This window comes from Mastigoproctus giganteus, chromosome 3 (assembly GCF_048544385.1).
Source record: "Mastigoproctus giganteus isolate SK-2022 chromosome 3, ASM4854438v1, whole genome shotgun sequence".
NCBI classification, from domain to species: Eukaryota; Metazoa; Arthropoda; class Arachnida; order Uropygi; family Thelyphonidae; genus Mastigoproctus; species Mastigoproctus giganteus.
In genome coordinates this window covers 259104419-259124968 of record NC_143577.1, presented here as the reverse complement: position 1 = coordinate 259124968, position 20550 = coordinate 259104419, and the positions used below count along the sequence as shown (strand labels likewise).

The 20550-nt window shown below is 42.3% G+C and overlaps 1 protein-coding gene across 1 annotated transcript; it reads right to left on the bottom strand.

Annotated features, from left to right (window-relative positions):
- Window positions 1-230: 230 nt before the first annotated feature.
- On the bottom strand, window positions 231-551 carry LOC150089106 (uncharacterized). Its single transcript, XM_090370414.1, has one exon. The coding sequence runs from the start codon at window positions 549-551 to the stop codon at window positions 231-233; it is 321 nt and encodes a 106-aa protein (XP_090226540.1).
- Window positions 552-20550: the final 19999 nt, after the last annotated feature.

The window sequence follows — 20550 nt, the reverse complement described above, 5'->3', positions numbered from 1 at the left end:
TTTTTATCTGCGTGCATACGTCTTCTTATTTCCTCATTCGTTATCCTCTCTACCCTAGAAACCCCTAGTACTCCGAAATAGGTAGTCCATCTTTAGGGCTCTAAGCTTCTTTTTGTCATCCTCTTTCAGTGTCCACACCTCACATCCGTAGCAAAGTAACGAATCCACTAACGACTGTCCGATATGTTTTTTAGTTCTACCGGAGATATTGTTGTCCCACCATGTAGAGTTTAGGGCACTAAGAATTTTCCTACTTTGGAACTCTTGTGTAAAGTTTCTCTTTCCCCCAATCCTGCCTTAGTTAATCCAAGATATTTGAAAAAGTCAACAGGTTTAAGATGTATAGACTGTGTAACTTTCAATTCATCAGGATGTTCTGCGGTGCTTAGGTATTCTGTCTTTGTAAAATTAATATTGAGGCCCCATTGACCATATGTAAGATGCAATTTTCTCAACATGTATTTTAAATCATAAGCTTCTTGGGCGATGGTAACTTGATCATCAGCAAAATTTAGACTCCAAAGATATCTGTGATTAATTGGTACTCCCATTCCATAACAGCTTCTTTTCCATTCTTGTAAAGCACATTCCAAGAAAATGTTAAGCAATAAAGGTGACAGGCTACATCCTTGTCTCAGCCCCTTTATTGAATAGATTGGGTTAGATTCTTTATGCAACTTTAATATATACCACATTGTTACCTTACAATTCCCTAATCAGTTCCACAAGCTCTGGATCAACTGACATATTTTGAAGGACTTTCCATAATTCTTTCTTGCAGCGGAGTCATCAGCTTTTTCTAAATCGATAAAGGCAAAGAAGGTATCTTTATCCTTTGCTTTTATTTTCTCCACCAGCTGTTGTAGAACAAACAGATTGTCCACACAATAGCGACCTGACCTAAATCCTCTTTGTTCTTCACTTATCTTATCCTTTACCTCCTCTCGTAATTTTAACTGAAGCACTTTAGAGTTTACTCTGGACATAGCGCAATTAACATGTAAGCCTCCATAGTTCGCCGAATCCAGCTTATTTGCTTTTGTTATATAAGAATGAAATATAACTTACTTTCCATTCATTTGTGATCAAATAATGCCTAGTGCTAACTTGTGTATGGCCGTTTTAGTTCAGTCAAAGAACTGATGTTTTGTAATTTCTACTCCCTATTATCTACTGGTGGAGGGGTCATTATGCTCTGATACTGTGATCGTCTTTCGTTTAGGAGATTATTATAATGATTTTCCCATGTTGGCATATCTACAGGGTGTTTCAGTTAAACGTTTCAGAACTTCTAAGAGGGGTAGGGTACATCCTGACAACTCGAAATCATATAGCATGTGGGGTCGGAAATGCTTTCCTGAAGCGGTGTTGTACACAGAAGCACCATAAAGAAAAGAGACCGTAAGTGAGAAATCGTTTTAATAATACATGAAAAGAAGCAAAAGGTACATGGATTAAAGTAAGTGTTCGAAGTTTCTTCCACGGGCTACAATGCACGCCTCACATCTCCGACGCATGGACATCCGAACATTCTGGAATACTCCAGGCGAATTTCGAATTTCTTCGGCAGCTACTGCGATTCTTGCAACCAGCTCCTCAGCATTGTCAACAGGGGTGTCATAAACTAGCGATTTCATATGACCCCAGAAATAAAAATCAAGACATGATAGGTCGGGTGACCGAGCAGGCCAACGCACGGGACCCCCACGTCCGATCCACTGTTGACCAAATGTGACATCCAGGTAGTTACGAACATCTCCGCTATAATGGGCAGGGGCTCCATCGTGTGGGAACCACATTGTCTGTTGCGTCGATGCAGGAATCTGTTCATCTCTCAAAAGTTGTGGCAATACTTGCTGCAGAAAGATCAAGTAGATAGGTCCGGTTAGACGACACGGTAACAGGTAAGGTCCGATGAGGTGATCTCCCATAATACCGGCCCATACATTGACCGAAAATCGAATCTGTGCTGCACGACGTCGCACGACGACTTCTGTGTACAACACCGCTTCAGGAAAGCATTTCCGACCCCACATTGCTATATGATTTCGAGTTGTCAGGATGTACCCTACCCCTCTTAGAAGTTCTGAAACGTTTAACTGAAACACCCTGTATAAAGTTCTTATTCGACCGAGATTCATTTCTTTTCAGTGCTCTCTAGCTTCGTTAGGCTTCGGATGACTGTGTTCCTCCTAATGAGCTGCCAATTTCTTGGCATCTTTTCTCCCATGCTGCATTCTTGGATTCCGCAATTTTTCTTTCAACTGATCTATTGCACCTTTTGTATTCTTCTCTATTTTCCTGATTTTCATTCATTAACCATTTGTTATAGGCTCTTTTTCTTTTCTTTCACCAAACACGCCATCTCCTCATTCCACCAATACTGTTGTTTACATTTCTGATCAATTATGCCTAGTGCTAACTTGTACTACCTTATTGTCTTTACTGACCGTACTAGGTCTCCCTTACCCCGTATTCTGGTATTTGAATAATATATCTGCAATCAGCAGGTAATGATCCGACCCGCAGTTGGCACCTTCCATTACCATGCAGTCTTTTGTTGTCCATACCGACTTCTGGCGAGTAATTTAATAAAATAAAGTAATTAAAATTTAATTTTTAAGTAAATTTAATTTAACTAAAATTTAAAAAAAGAACTAAAAATTAAATTTAAAATTAAAAAAATTAACTAAAAATTTAATAAAATAAAGTAATTGAACCCTACATACCATTCTGCTCCGATTTGTACAGCAGTATAAAAATAATTATACCTGAAATCCAGGTATAATTATTTTTATGCATTCAGTTCCTTTGTGACCACATCATAGTATCCAATAAAATTTGTTAGACAAGACGTTCCTGTGTCTGAAAACCCATGCTGTGTCTGAACTGAATTATTGCTGCAGTCTTGTCTAGATGATCCTGCAATGCATCTTTAAGTAAATTTAATTTAACTAGAAATTTAAAAATTTAACTAAATAAACCAGTGACTCCTGGCAACCTCCGTAGCCAGGTGGGCAGAAGCAGCCATGCGTAGCAAACGCTTCTTGATTAGACCGGGGTTCGAGTACGTGATCACCAAATACGGAGGATACGGAAAGGTCAGGGAATGGCCACGGCATATCCCCAGAGCAATATGGCCTGAGTTACTAATGCTCCTAAAAACCAAATAAGAAACAAACAACCAGTGACTCCATTATTTTCCCTGGGACAGAAGTTAAACTAACAGGTCTGTAATTACTTATGTCACGCTTAGATCCCCTTTTGTGAATTGAGGATACATTTGCACATCTCCAATCCATGGGGACCTCCCCCGAGTACAAGGATGCTCTCATAATTATGGCTAAGGGTTTGCTTACTTCCTTTGCCACCTCCTTTAAAGTAGCAGGTCTGCGATTACTTCTGTCATCCTTTGATCCCCTTTGTGGATACATTCGTACATCTCCAGTCTGTTGGACCTCCCTTGAATTCAGCGATGTTCTCATAATCATGGCTATGTTCTCACAATTTTCTGTCTTCCTTAACATAACTGGATAGATCCCATCCATCAAAGTTCTGCATATGGGAAGCAGTAACCCCAGAGTAACGTATCAACTGTGTGGTACTACACTAACATAGGTAGAGAGTGAAAAGGTCCTGAGGGTAACAATTACCCCCAGGTCCTTTTCACTCTCTACCTCTGTCAGCGTAGTACCAGACAGTTATGATATGAAATTTTCTGGCAGATATGAAGTTTTTTGAACAGTGCAGACGGTCTGCAAGAGTAGCTCATGGTGTCTTGTCATGTGCAAACTGCAAGGCGCACAAAATCCAGGCAGACCATTCAATCCGTGACAACGAGTGCCCTGTATACATAAAGGCCAAGGGAGTATACCAAACAAGACTCGACTATGGAAGCATGCCCTAAACAGTATAACCAACTAAAAGTTCAGTTCACACAGCTCAACGCGCAAAGGTCTAGGGCGGTTGCCGCCCAGTTGGTAAAAAAGGCCAACGAAGAAAATGTCGACATTATGCTTGTGCAAGAGCCGTATACACACAGCAAAGAGGTCAGGGATTACAAGATTGTGCATACTGATGCTGAAACCCCGTCGGCAGCCATCCTAGTTAGAAATCCGGATTACACAGTGACCAAACTATCGAACTACTGCCTCCCCTGGGCTGCGTGTGCCCACATAGTCACCGCACTAGGGGAATTTTACGCTGTCTCAATATACAATCGACCGGGGGAAGATATCCTCCCAACTATTAACTACCTACAGACTATGCACACAGAATTTCCGAACGCCAAAATAATTGTAGGCGCAGACGTAAACTGCCGCTCACTGGCATGGTATAGCGAAACCCCAGGACGGAGAGGCGTTGTGAACGGGCAGCGTCTGGAAGAGTACCTCACAAACAGTTGCTATAATATACTTAACCAGCCAAACAACCTCCCAACATTCTCCAGCACTATGTGGGAGACAACAATTGATGTCACCCTTGCCACAAGATCCGTCACTGATCACATCACAGCCTGGACAGTAACGGAAAACTGGACAACATCGGACCACAGAGCAATAACCTTCCAACTAAACCGAACAGTAGCCAGAAGCACAACTCCCAGACAAAATACAGCACAGATACGCCATAGGAAAAGCAGACTGGCCCAAATTCCAACAAACCATACGGGTGGCTGCCCACACATTCAACACAGAAGAGACAACCCCAGACCAACACCAAGCAAAACTGTTGAGACTTATCACAGAAGCGGCGGACAAATGTATCAAAAGAAAGAAACCATCTCCGGGAGCGGTACCCTGGTGAAACCATGAGCTCCAGCAACTAAGGCAGGTAGCAAACACCTGTCGGAAAAAATTCCAGCGGGCTAGACGTGATTGGCCTATTGCAGAAGTAGAGGCGTTCCGGGAACGATACCGTACTGCAAGGAATCAATACACAGAAAAATCAGAGAAAGAAAACAGCGTACATGGGAGCACCTAGTTTCCACGACAGGAAATGACAACCCCTGGGGTGTGGTCTATTGGGTGACTACAAACAGGCTCCCCAGAGGCGAGGTAGTCCCAGCAACGAGGAAACCGCAAGGGGGGTTCACAAAGACGTGGCACGAAACAGTCAATAATATTTTGGATGCTATGTTTCCGGAGCACATTGATCCCACTAAGCAAGAACAAGTACTGCTCTGCCAACAGAACAGCATATACACAACCCAGCAAATTGAGGAACCTTTCACCAAGATTGAGCTGGAGATCGCGGCGGCCAAGCTGAGAAACAAAAAGTCCCCAGGGGAAGATCTCCTAGAGCCAGAAATCATCAAGAAAGCAGTGGACACTATCCCGGAGGAAATAGTGAAACTATACAATAAATGCCTGAAAGAAGGCTACTTCCCGTGCAGTTGGAGGGTGGCGACGCTCCGGCTAATCTTAAAGAATCCCACGAAGAGGCGGGACCTCCCAGGGTCCTATCGCCCGATAGCGCTCCTGACAGTTCTCAGCAAGCTTCTTGAACATCTCCTGCGAAACAGGATAGAGAAGCACTATAGAAACGCAGGCCTAGAATCACCCAAACAATTTGGATTTCGAAAAGGATACTCCACCACCGATGCCCTACGCAGTATCATCAACGCTGCAGCAGAAACAGACCGCAAATACTTTCTTGCCATCGCGGTTGACTTTGCCGGGGCGTCTGGCACCCTCTGGTGGCCAAGCGTCCTCAGCAGGCTCTGTGCGGCCAAACTCCCAAGTAATTTATACAATTGCATCAGCAGTTACCTGTGCGACAGATCAGTAAGAGTCACTGCTCCTTACTGTACAATAACCAGACACATCTACTGAGAATGCCCACAGGGCTCCGTCCTGGGCCCACTGCTCTGGAACGTGGTCTTGGACGGATTCCTCAACCTCAACCTCGGAAATGCAGCCTGCCAGACGTATGCGGATGACTTTGTCCTGACACTGGCAGAAAACTCCAGGGCACAGCTGGAAAATACAGCTAACCAAGCGCTCGCCACTCTACAACAATGGGCTGACGAAAATAACCTGAAGATATCATCCACTAAGACAAGCTCCATCCTACTTCGGGAAACCCTGGACACCAGGAGATTCCCCCAAATAAAAGTACAAAGAACCACCGTCAAGCTGACCACAGAAATGAAATTTATCGGGGTTGTCCTTGATAGAAACCTATCCTTCACCCCCCCCACCTTAACTATCTCAGAAATAAAATCAGATAGGTGTCTTGTCAATGATATACAGGATTTTTTCTAGCAGGGATAAGAAGGTGGTTATCCCCTTGCATAATGCAATGGTCAGGCCACACCTTGAGTACAGGTCTGGAGGCCTCATTTTAAGAAGGATGTAGAGCTGTTGGAACGAGTACAGAGAAGGGCAACAAGATTAGTGAATGGAACAAAGGGTTGCTCTTACGAAGAAAGGCTTAAGTTTTGCAAATTACAGTGTCTGGAGACTAGGCACCTGCGAGGTGATCTGATTGAGGTGTATAAAGCCTTGAATGACTTGAGCATGCCCAATGCTGATGGGATTCTTCCTCTTGCTCAGAATAATCACCTGAGAGGGCATAAATTCAAATTGAGGAAAGACAGATGTAGGATAGACGTGCGGAAATTTGCCTTTAGCCAGCGGGTGGTTGATTGCTGGAACAAACTTCCACCTGTCGTTGTAGAAGTTGATAGCTTAAACAGATTCAAGTCAGAACTGGACAAACACAAAAAAAAAAAAAAAATTGGAGCGGGTGGATGAGTGAAATGAGAAGGGCGATGTTTTTTTTTCTTTTTTTTTTGGCTGATGCTATATAAGCTTGTTTTCTTGCATCATGTGCCCTTGCTAATCCCAGGTGCCTTCCCTATGTTTAACTTCAACAATTCCTCTTCCACTTTCCTTTCAATTATTTCAAAATCACTTTGCTCTATGTTAGAGTTTGATAAACTTCTGGCGTTTCCTTTCCTAAAGGATTTTCTTCTCAATATGGCTTAAATCTGTAGAATAATATAAATACTTCTAGCTATGACGTTTTCGAAATTATCTGAAGGAAACTGACAATTAAGGAAATTAATTAAAAAGGATTTATGATTATACTTTTATAGCCTCTGATTTGAACTCAGAGGCTATAAAAGTAAGGAGGCCAATAAACGATTTGAAAAAACGATTTGATTTGAATCAGAGGTCAATAAACGATTTGAAAAAATCCCTTCGGGGTATTTTAATAAGGATTCCAACAAATTGGCCCTTCCTTTCAGAGAAAAAAGGGTGAAGAAATTATATCTCGGTTTACCCCGAGGAAAAGCAATACATTTCGGTAAAATACCTTCTCTAAAAAAGGTCCCTGGTAAGAAATTTGGGTACGAATTTCTTCGTACCAAATTTCATATTCGCTGCATCAAAATAGCCGGATTTGCTTCGTTGCCAATTCTCGAAGAGTGCGAAGGTGTTCTTTCATTCTGCTGCATTTTTCCACGTACACCGCAGATTGACAATGGGGACTTTGTTATTGTTCATCGCACCAAATATGAAGTGCCCTAACAAAATACTCTACTACTTCGGTTCTGAATAAGAAATAAAAACGCGGTTTGTTGTAAGTGCGTGTGGTTCACGCAAAGAGTCTATCGAAGATCACGAAAGACGAAGGTCACACGATGTCTAAACAGCGAATGCTGTTCAAATATTGTGTGATGTTTATTAGCTCGATGCGTGGCAAAACTAGGGCGACGCCGTACAACACCAACCAGCGACAGGGGCAGGCCCGAAGCCTTTCTACAAACTAAGCTGCGGATGTTTCTCCGATGTGGCTAAAGCAGTCCCTTTACTGGGAATGGGGAGGGGAGGGGAGGGGGAGCGGAGGGTGGCCTAATGATATACTGATTTTGCACTTATGCTGTCCAACTGCGTGAAATGTGACCATGCCTGGCAAAATGCCAGGATGATTCCATTTCAGGTATAGATAGTGCCATAGTACGACTCGGATGAGGAATTTGTATCTAAAATGCAAAACATCCCTGAAAAAAGTTTTATGTTTAGTGTTCTAAAGGACTCCTTAGCTGAGAATGCAGTTATACATACTTCTGTTTTGAGAGACGAAAGAGTAACTGACATATTACATGCTCCTTTTCCCAATTCTTCAAGTTCGGCGCCTGTTAAAATATAGCCTACGTAGAAGCAGACCTCAGAACCTCATTATTGTAAGGCTACCGAAGGTTTGCAACTCACTACTAGTCAGGAGGTTAGGGAACGTGCTATTAAAAACCTAAAAAGTGATCTGAAAGAGGTTAAAATCGAGGCACTTAATATTACTAGTATTAGTAATGGCCGCATGGTGCAAGAAAGCCTATGGCTTATGCTGCAAAAGCCGAAAAAAAAAAAAAAAACGAATAAAACAATGATAAAAACAAAAAAAACTAATAATTAATAAAAGAAAAGGAAATTAAACCTATCATCCTATGCGTTTCCCTCACCCAAAGGTACTATCCAGATGACCTTTGAATTTCCCCAAACTGTCAGCCTCTACCACCCATGAAGGCAACTTATTCCAGTAATTTATAACTCGCTGGCTGTTATAGCTCGCTGTAATTTTTCCATGCCACCTTTTTCTGCTCAAGTAATGCGGCAACTTCACTATTCATCCAACTTGGAACCCTTCTCCTGGAGTATTTTTTAATGGTATATACGCATTCAAGGCATCTGTGATTAATGTTTTAAAAGCGTACCACAGTTAAATTGTATTCATTCTCTGCGCGATATCTACCCAGTTAATAGAGGCCATGTAGTACCTTAAGGCATCGTAATTTCCTTTTCTGAAATTAAAACCCATTCCTTTGCCTTTTACTTCTGCTACCTCTCTTGTCATCATCCACCGTAGACCTCCATTAACACTTCCTGCTATTGCTTCCTCTACTGTCAGCCCTGCTATGTCATCTGATTCATGGGTGATGATGAGGTCTAGGATATTCTTTTCCCTGACATGTTGATACAAATAACAGTCATCTAGTTGATTTAAAAATTTTGGTCCCCATGTCGAGTTTCCTTCCCATTTACTCCAATCAATTAGAGGCAAATTGAAATCACCCATAATAAGGCATACTTGCCCATTCCATTTGCATGTACAGGCTTTTGTCATAATCTTCACAATCACCTGGTCTGTAGATTACTCCTACTCGCATTATACCTTTGTTTCCAACTATCGCACACCATACAGACTCTATACTAGCGTGTGAAATGTCTGAATCCGGGAAAGCTATCGTCGCAGTCCGGCTGCTTCTGATAAGAAGCATTACCCCACCACCCTTCTATCTAACTTATCCTTCCCAAATACATTGTTGTACATACCGTACTGAAACTCATCATCCCCCTGTCCTTAGGGTGGCACCACGTCTCTGTAAGCCCTATTATGTCCGCGTTACTTGTTTTAACCAGCAGTTCGAATTCGCTCATTTTATTGACGACACTTCTAACATTACTCTATAAACAATTAAGAATAACTTTTCTTGTATATTTAACAACCCTAACACAACCCTTGAAGATTTTTAGGCTCTCTTCCCTGGCATTAGGTACCCGCTCACTTGAAACGTTTCTGCCCCCAGAACATCTAGATAATATGTCCAGTTGGGGAAACAGATAAGAACTCTTAAGGTATGTGCAAGAGTTACTTTGACCAATATTATCAGATAAACGCGTATCGGTATTACCCACATCCCCCTTAACTAGCAGTTTCCCTGAACCTTTAAGGTATCCTCAATAATACTGGCAAAAAAGTTTGCACCACCTTTGTTTAAGTGTATTCCGTCTCTACAAAACAAATTCCTTCTACCTACAAGTGTAGGCCATGCTGATAGAAATTTCCCCCCAAAAGCCTTGCAGTCTTGAGTTTATCCAGAAGGCTTTTAACATATAATGCCTCCTATCGTGTCTGGGCAGAATTGCAGACACATAGACATTGTGGCCTAGCTCGCGGCATTTCCTCAGCATGGTCCTGTATTTTTCCAACAAACTTCCAGCTATCAAGAACAATGCGATAATAATAGAGAAATTCTCAGGAGGATATAAATGCTATTATCCTCTAAATTTAATTTTGAGGCTGGTCTGTTTTCAGGGGCACCTACGGAACTGAACTAAATCATTTAACTAAGGAAGAAGTTTAAGGAAGAAGTAATTTAACTAAGGAAGAAGTTTTGGATGATTTGTACTTTAAAACTTTAAAAGACGATCCTATCATTTCCTATTTGGTAATGAGATTGTATTTAAATTCAAAGCTATCAAACGGGTCAGTGCTTTCACACCATGTTTTGTTCGTAGTGAACTCGATAATTGATTCACCTTCACAACGATTGGCCCCAGGTATTGCACTGCTTTCATTAAGTAACGCTTCGCCAGTGAAGACTAATGTTACTTATTCTCGGCGGGTACCTTTACCCAGACGCCATTGTTTGCGTAGGGGTAGGGGATAAACAATCCTTTTCCATACTCTCTGCCCCTATTAGACTTGATAAAAGGAAAAAGATAAGTAGAAAATGGGACAGTAGAAGAAGAGATAAAACCTGCAAAGGGCAGTTAGTATAATCCACTCATCACTTATAGTCATTACATTAACTTAAGACTCATTAGGGTTACTTGTCTTGATCTCACTCGGATTCACTCCGTGGAGGGCCCAGTCCATGTTACCGGATAGGAAGCCGCCTGGGGAGGGAAGGGACAGGACTGCTTCCTTGCCCGCCGGGGAAAAGGGAGAAAAAGGTACCAGATATAGATCGCCAGGGGGAATTGGCAGTGGCATTGATTCAACAAGATGTCAGAAGCGTTCGGGAGGTATGGCCAACCAAGCTGTGTGTAATGCAGCTAGCAATGCAGGTATGGATGTGATTGGTGTATCAAGACGCCTTTCCATAGTTTCCAACAAGTGCTCTATGGGACTGATATCGAGGGAGTTCGGAGGACAGTCGATATGCTGGAAGTCAGAACCCTCAAACCATTCCTGCACAACAAGTGCCGATGGCTAGGCATATTATCATCTTGGAGGACGCCATCGCCATTCTGGAAAAAGTGTAACATAGCGGGGTGTATACAGTTAGCAAGCAGATGACGATAGTGTAGACCACTGATACGTTGTTGGGTCCAAGTTCCTGCCAGTGAAACATGCTCCACACCATACAACCGCCTCCACCGTCCTGCACGTTTGATACCACGCATGATGGATGAAGAGCCTCATATCGTTGACGCCAAATCCATACACGATCATCCATGGTGTGGAGGAAATAACGTGACTCATCCGACCAGCACACCTTCTTCCAGTCTTCTAACGTTCAATATCTATGCTCTTTGCACCAGGCGAGTCTTTTACACGGATGAACCTTGGTTAGGAGAGGATGACGTAGGGGACGTCTGCTGGTAATGCCCATACGTGCGACGCATGGGTCAAGCCAGATATTGTTCCGGATTGGCCCATGTTGTATTGGTAGTCAACTCTTCAACAGTGCTGCGTCTGTTCGCCTGTACGAGTCGTCGGACCCGGCGCTCACCTCTAACACTAACCTTTCACTGATCTTTGCAGTTTTGCTGTCGGGTCGTTGTTTGACCATTTTGACGCCAGTCCTGGTACACTTTAACAACGGCAGCTCTCGATCACCCCCACCAGATCAGCCGTTTGGTAAATCGAGGCACCAGCTCGTCGAGCACCCACAATCTGTCCTTTATCAAAGTCCGATAAATCCTTCCTTTTACCCATCACGCTCGGAATTTTACTACCTACTAAACCATTGACACCTTATCTATGCTACGTAGATCGACTAACTCCGCACTCTCGTACCTCACGTGGTCAACGGGTCGCATTCAGTTTTCATAAGGGTCGTCATAATTCTGTGATCACTCAGTGTATAAGGCTAATGCCTAAGGGTGCTTACATGTAGAACGCAGGTAGCCGGTTATCGGAAACCAGCTGCGATATAAAGCGGGAGCTACTCACTGAATATGAACTCATAGAAAGCAGTTGACCAGTGCAACTTTCATGATTCAAGTCATTCAATAGAGCAATTTATTGTCAAACAGACTCTGTTAGATGATTCTTCTGATGTAAATAGAACCACTCCTAACCCCTGCTCTCCTCTGCGGAACAGTTCTGTCTGTACCTCTATTTTACAAGCTCAGAGTCACCAAGTGGAATTCTCTTCAACATCAGTTAAGGTAACATATGCAAAAATAACTGCTGCCACATCTAATGAGGTCTGCAAACCTGTCTGTAGATCTGCCGCCACAGTGAGTAAACCTGTTTCTGATTGTCAGTCTCAAATATCACACCAAAGATCAAAACAGAATAAACCTTCAGAAAATGTTAAAGCCTCTATATCTCAAGATACTTCCTCCAAGCTTCCAGCCAAAACTCATCAAACAAGGAATGTAACTACTGCAGAAAAATCTCAGTTACTCAAACATAAGTACAATATCACAATTATTCCCACAAAAGGCCGAATTTTTGTTTCTAGGCTTGGACCCACCACTAAATATGAAGATCTTATAAATTTAATTAAAGAAGAATATGGTTTCGGTGTAGATATCCGTTCTCTGAAGACACGATGTCCCGCCTACTCATCTTTTATAATAACATGCCTTCCATCACAAACAGAAAAAGTGCTGAATCTAAGATCGCTCTTATCAGGGGCTCTAGTAAAACGCTTCATGGACAGACCATCAAGGGAGTCCAAAATCTCTTCTCCACAGGCATAGCAATCAGAGGCCCTGCTATCTACACATACTACGTTCTCCTCTCGTCATAGAATCCCCAGATCCCAACTGTTCCGTGTTTGCCTTTAGAATTGCATGAGTGAATATAATTAGCAACCTAAACCACTTTAGAGCAATCCAAGGCTCACATATTTACGACATTTACCTGCTCACTGAAACCTGGCTCTCCATAATTATTGATGATCAGGAGATTATAGATGGGCAATATACAATCCATAGGACAGAGGATCTCGTGGAGGCGGAGTAGCTATTATACATTCTAACCATATACTCTGTGAAATTGCATCAAATTTCACAAATATTGAATCAGTATACTGCCTTCTTCATCTCAGCAAGTTAAAAGTTTTAATCGTATTGCTTTATTTTCTACCTCCCTTAACTAATATCGACCTTCAGTACTTAGAAAGCTCGCTGGAATCTATCTTCCCACTAATTCAATCTTCCGATATAGCAATGGTTTTGTGTGACTTTAACTGTCAAATGGCCAATTTAGGACCTTCTGCTCCACCACTGCAGACTAGGGCTCTCTTTAATATGCTTCACAGCTATGGTCTTGAACAAATTTGCAATTTTCCAACCACAGAAAATGCCTTCCTTGACATAATATTTTCCTCTACTCATAGAGATGTTCACAATGACAACCCTATATTTCACTCGGATCATTCGCCAATTACTTTTCACATCACAGAGACTTCTCATAACTTAAAATGCTACTCCCGTTCTCCACGATTCAATTTCAGAATGGCTGACTGGCCTCTGCTCAACCTAGCTCTCAGCAACGTAGATAAGCAGCTCGCTGACGCTATGGATGACATCGATGTGCTCACCAGCAACCTGATCAACTGTGTCCATTCAGCTATATCTGACTATGTTCCTCAATCCCATCTGACCGCACGCTCTACCTACCCTTACAGGTATAACACCGAACTAATACATAAAATTAAATCCAAAGAATTCCACAGAAACAAGTATAAGCAATCAGGTGATAGTCAATATTACGAAATATTCAGCCAACTCCGCAAAGAAGTGAAAACGCTCATATTAAACTCTTACAATATGTATACAGAGTCAGTTCAGGATAGTCTGCTTACTCACAGAGATATCAAACCATTCTGGAATTACATGAAGCATAAGAATATAACCAGTAGAAAGTTACAACTCCATAACGCAGATGGAATGCTCTTATCGGACGAATTCAGTATTGCTCAAGAATTTGCCAAACATTTTTTCTAGAATTCAAACAAATGATACATTGAGACCTGCCTCATTTCCTGACTTCACACCTGTTAAAGATGATATCCTCATTAAGCTCTTTATCACTGATGAAAATTTAAATTCGGCATTAAAAAGCATGAGAAATGACTATACTAGAGGCCTAGATGACATTCCAGGCTTATTTTGGAAAATGACTGTCACTACCTTAAAACCCCTCATACTGCGGATCTTCAACTTGTCTTTCAGGCTCGGGAAGTATCCTAAGCACTTTAAGCAGGTCAATATAGTTCCTATTTTCAAAAAAGGTGATAAAAATGATGTAACTGATTACAGATCCATAACCATGCAAAACAGCCTGGCTAAACTCTTCGACACAGCAGTACACAAACATCTCTTCGAATTCTTCAGGCCTTTCATTTCATTGATCAACATGGTTTCTGCAGTGGCAAGTCAGTAGTCACAAATTTACTTCCTTTCTGGCAATACACCTCTGAAGCTCTTGATAACCACCTACAAGTTGATGCAGTCTACACAGACATATCTAAGGCATTTGATAAAGTTCCGCACGATCAACGTCTGGAAAAACTTAAGCTATATGGTATGCGTGACCCTTTGCTCCCATGGCTATGCAGCTATATTACGCATCGTTCCTTGAGCGTTATCATCAATCAAGTGAACTCAGACTGTTTTATACCACTAAGTGGAGTACCACAAGGCTCCCCCTTAGGTCCTCTTCTCTTCAATGTTTTCGTAAATGATCTTCCTGCAAATGATCTACACCTCCAAAGTTCAAGTTGCTCTCTATGCAGATGATCTTAAGATCTACTCAGTAGTAAAGGAGATAACAAATTCTCAACAGCTTCAATGTGCTCTCAATAAATTTTCTCTCTCTGTGGCTATCTCTGAATGGCTTGTCTGCTAACCCCTCGAAGTGCAAAGTAATCTCTTTCTCATCCGGCAGATCTCCACAACTAATAAATACGGGGTACAGTACAGTATTAATCTCTCTGTGATCATCGAAAGGTGTGACCAAGTTAACGACTTGGGGATTCTCTTCTCCAGCAGTGCTAAATTCGATGCCCATATCCTTAAAATCACCAGCAAAATCAAAATCAAAAGCATTCAAAACACTGGGATTTATCAAACGGAACACATACAAGTTCAAAAACTACAGATATGCGGTTATCCTTTATAAAACTATTGTTCTGCCAATCCTTGAATTCAGTTCACCCATCTGGAATCCTCACACGAAAACTCTAATTAACAAAATTGAAGCAGTCCAAAAAAATTTTGTCCGTTACCGCAATCCTCTGTTCTATCACTCAATGTATTATGAATCTGTGTGTGATTACTTTCATCTGAGGCCTCTGTGCACCAGAAGAGTTACTGCTGACATAACCCGTCTAGCCAAAGAAATCGTCCGGGAGTATAAATTCCGTGCGGCTGGTTAATTCAGTGCTCCGCATTATTGTGTTTTAAGTGGTGATCTCTAGCTCCATAGTATGGAATTTTTATACTGATAGAATCGAGATGTCGTGCATGATCCAATTCAAGTGCCTTCTGATGTCTAGTATGATCAGGTAATTTTTTATATCCATATTTGTTTCTAAATTCTCTATACGGAAGTTCGCATTCCTTCAACATGATAAGCCTGCATCGTACAATAGCAGTTGGAATAATTGCCTGAAGGGTTAACGTGAGAACGAAGACACTCTACGTTCGTGCACCTGCAACAGAGATTGACCTTCATTTCACTGTCCCTTTGAAGAATAACCCCGTTCCCACAGGGAACATTGTTTACTTCAGGAAAATACTTATCAGCCGATTACAGTGCTCAGGAGATTTCATGACATTTCTGTTAAGAAACTGAACATTGTACAGTTTCAGAGTGCTTTAATTTGGATCGTGTGTATAAATTTAAATTTGGAGCGGAAATAAGAAACCGTTCCCTGCATTCTTACCTCGCTGCAACTTTAACAACCGGACCAGTTCTTAAACATGACAACCGCAGTAACTCCCGGCATATGCGATCTCTGCAATAATTCCGCAGATGAAACCCTACTTTGCAGTAAGTCAAAGCATAGAATATGCCGGTTATGCTCAGGATACTCGAGCCTCTCGCGCTTATCGCTCAACAAGAGGAAAGGGTTCTTGGGAAAATGCTGCTTAAACAGTAAACAGACAGGAGCTGCAAGAACCTCCAATCAGAAGCCCGATTCCCCCCGTCAGGAAGAAAGAAATGCGCCGACCGAAGAATGCAACACATCGGAAGAAGTGGCTACGCTGACCCCTCACCCCACCGCTGATGCACACCACAGTGACTCGGGAAACAATGGAAGAAGTAATAATTTAGAAAATAATAAAGAAGACGAGAAAGATCACGAAAATTATGGCCATGAACGAACAAGTGACTGTCTAAAAGATGTTAATGGGAAATACACCAGCAGAGAACTCGATTCTGACATTTTAAACGTCCTTGGTTGTGATACATGTCCCGAGGACTGTCTTCATGCAAATCCCCCTGTCAGCCCGCAGGCAAACCCACCTAAGGCCTTGCCTAATCAGTCAAACACCGCCTTTTTCAGTGGCACTAAACAAATGCTCAAAAGCGTAACAGATGAAGTATTTGGGGAATTTCTTAAACCTATTGCAATCCAGGCCGAAGAATACATGCATAATCTAGAAGAAAAATTTCCTCGAATTTTCGAGTGCTTGTCCACCCTACTCATTAACAACCAAGAACTCCGCGCACAGAACGAAGAAATAAAACAGGAAATTTGCTCGATAAAAGGCCAGATCACTGACCTGAAAAGCTGCATGATGCTGTGGGGTAAGCCAAATTACCAAACAATACCGCGAGTGCCTCAAACCTTGGAGCCTGAACGCGAAGAGCATGGCGCTATACTATATAGAAGCGGACAGGATGCCCAAGCTCGTGCCCCCTTCTCGGTTATTAATGCTGAACCATTAGTGGGACATAGACCAAAAGATGCCATATTAAATATCCCTCCCGTCACTCCCTATCGGCGAAACAGAGAAACTAGAGGACTAATCGAGCAACCACCGGTAATAGAAAATCATGAGCAACAGCCCCTGTTAGAATATATGCAACAAGGATCTAAAACCCCTACCCGAGCCCCCCCCCATCTCCCTTACCACAAGATCTATCTTGCTCTTACTCTCCGGCCATGTGTGAGGCAAATAGAGTGTGCCCTGAAAAGTATCCCAGGCTGACATATGCGGAAATAACATCAAACGGGAATACAAGGAAAACCTTATCCCAGAAGACTTATGAGAGAGAGAGCAGGATCAGAGTGTGGCGAAGGCTACCAACCGAAGAGCAACTTCCATAACAAATATACGCAATAGCGAGATCCGGAATAATAACTCTTATCCCTCTACACAATCTCCGAACTATAATTTTAATGTAGATACAGCTCATACAAACCTCCCAACAGATGGCCAATTGGCAAGGAGGTTCAATATTACAGCCGTCAGAACCCGAGAGAAAGTCTTTGTTACTAGGCTTGCCCCCGAACACGCAGGCGAATGACATAAAGGCCATGTTTGCTCAAGGATTCGGAGTCCACACAGAAGTAAGACAGCTGAAAACAAGGCATCCTTCTTATGCGTCATTTTTGCTCACATGCTCCCCTGATGACCTAAATCTAATCCTTGAAAACAACAACTGGCCAGTGGGTGCACTAGTTAAACGATATCGAGAAAAGAACACCGCATATGTGCAAAGAACCAGTAGTACGCATCAACCTACATAGCCACTAAAGCAACGGAATGCCCTTTCTGGAGAATGCCAGACCATTTGCTTTTTTATTCAGAATGTTAGAAGTGTTGTTAACAAACTGCACACATTGCAGACTTGCCTACTCCTTGAAGAATATGACTTTATGTGTATAGTGGAGACTTGGCTAAATTATAACGGCAACTGGATCTGCTGGTACAATCCTCCAGTTACAGATTTATTGGGAACAACAGAATAGATAAGCGGGGTGGAGGAGTTGCGATCCTTTATCATGAAAGCTTACATCCTATAAGAATTAAACAAAGTCAGTCTGAACACTTTGAAGCCATATCCGCGTCTTTCACGAGGAAGGCTCAAGAAATCCAAGTCTGCCTTATCTATCTTCCGCCGGAACACAGTGCTGACACCAGGACCGAGCTTCTTGTGTGGATTACAGAGAATCTGGGCACAGATATTCCCATGATTGTAACTGGCGACTTTAATATGCCTAGCCCAAGACACGATCAAGCTAAAGAATACCTTGATGCAACCCTCCAGACCTTAGGACTGACCCTACTTGATACGCTTCCGACTAGGGGAGAGCAGCATTTGGATTTATTATATCATAATCTGATAAACATCAAAAATGTCACCCCTCAAACTAAATTCCAGTCAGATCACAACCCAATATGTTGTGAAATTCCCCTATCCAATAGTGCAGGTGAGCAACGCATCGATGGGCAAATTCGTCAAACCAAGAAGATATACTCTCTTAAGTTCATTAGACCTGAGATTATTTAAAACTTCTCAAGACCTACAACTGGAATGCTCTATACAGTAAACCGGTGGAAGAAGCTGCCAACTTGATAGAGAAAGAGCTCCTATTTATTGCTGACCTGGGTGCCTCAAAAGAGGTAAGCGTCACGGACAAAACTAAACCGTGGTTCAACGAAAATTTAAAACAGGCGTTTGTGGCCAAGCAAAAGGCTTATAGGAAATGGAAAAAATCAGGATTGAATGAAGACTTCACGGACTACAAGAATAAAAGAGCCATTTTCTTGAAAAAGAAACGACATTCACGCTACGAAGAGGTTATTAGAAAGCTTCGACATTCGAAAAGAATCGTGAGCAAAAAGGCCGCTAAATTTGAAATGGATGAAACCACATTCGGACACTGGGCTAAGGAGTGCTTTGAAAGGATGCCAGTTGAAGGTAAAGCAAAAAATGTACAAGGATATCAGCTGGAGAATATGGCACAACATATTTTAGTGAGAGGAGGCGTTTGTGAGAATGCTTTATCCACAGTCACGATTTCTAGAGAAGATCTCATCAAGGCCATCAATTCCTTGCCTACCAAATCTACGATTGGCCCCGACAGGTTTCCTATCTTTATTTTAAAAATATGCAGTGCCTATATTGTTGATGTGCTGTTGCACATTTTCCAAAACATCTTGAGAGATGGAATCCTCCCCGAGAGATGGAATCACTACTTTGTGCGACCGGTGCCAAAAAAGAAGAATCCTAAGGCTTCTTCAGACTTTCGGCCTATAGGCCGAAAGTCTGAAGAAGATGAACAACTGATGGATATATCCATCAGTTGTTCTCTTTTAAAGCTTTTTGAGAAAGCCATCCTTCCTGCTTTAACCCAACAGTGTTTCGCGCACAGGCCACCCCCACCTCCATACCGTAGTACCGAGACGATCCACTACTACTAATCTGTTGGAGACTCTCTTCAGAATACAGCACGCATTAAATGAAAAAGCCCAAATGGACATCATATTCCTTGACATAAAGGCAGCTTTCGATAATGTGTCACTACCTGCACTTGAAAACATATTGAAAGTATATTTCCGCATTGAGGGCAAACTATTGCAGATCATCAAGACCATTTTGAAGCCAAGGCACCTCATTGTACAACACCAAGAATTCCGTGCAGAATACACCCTCGCTTGGGGCATCCCTCAGGGAGGAGTTTTATCAGCTTTGCTGTTTGCTGCCGCCCTAGAGCCTTTTCTGGCGCGAAATCAGAATTTTATTTCCTACGCCGATGATATTAAGTATTTTGTTGTCTCTAACGAAGGATCTCAGGTGTCCGACGTCAATTTAAATGCCAACGCTAAGCTGTGTGAACTGGAGACATACCTACGCAAAATCGGTTTGTGGCTAAACTCAGACAAGTCAGCACAACTGACAATAACTAATAAGAAGATAAAAAATCAAATCAAATTATCTATTAATGGAGCACAGGTGAAGAAAGTCAACTCATACACCGACCTAGGAGTGACGTGGGACGAGGGCCTAACCTTCCAAAGGCACTTTCAGAACACGAGAACAAAAACTCTCGCTGCCATATGGGCTGTAAGACAGGAAATAACTGGGATTCGAAACCAGCAGCTAGTGACCCAATATATCCAAAGATGTATCGTTCCTGTATCTTTATATGCTTCGACAATTTGGTCCTCTGCTCCAAATAATTATATCAGGAAATTTCTCAGCCTGGAGTACTGGTTGCTCCGGTGGTTAAATAGGATCGCCGGGAAGCCCTTCACAATTTCGAAATCCATACTGTACGCAAACTTGAACATAGCTCCGTGGATTCAGATGATCACAATACGTAACATCTGCACTCTAGCACAACTTCTCACTGGAAGTTTAGATGCCCCTCAAATTGAAAATCTTGTAGTTAGGCCCCGCCCTGGAGCCCGCCTCCTCAACCCTCATAGTCTCCGAAGCGCTCTCCACCACACGGACGGATTAAAGCGGATGTTTCCTGCCAATACTCTGGAGCTGTTTAGAGATCTCAAAATAGACCCGGACAGGTACTGCCACGAGAAAACTTACAGGAAGCTCATT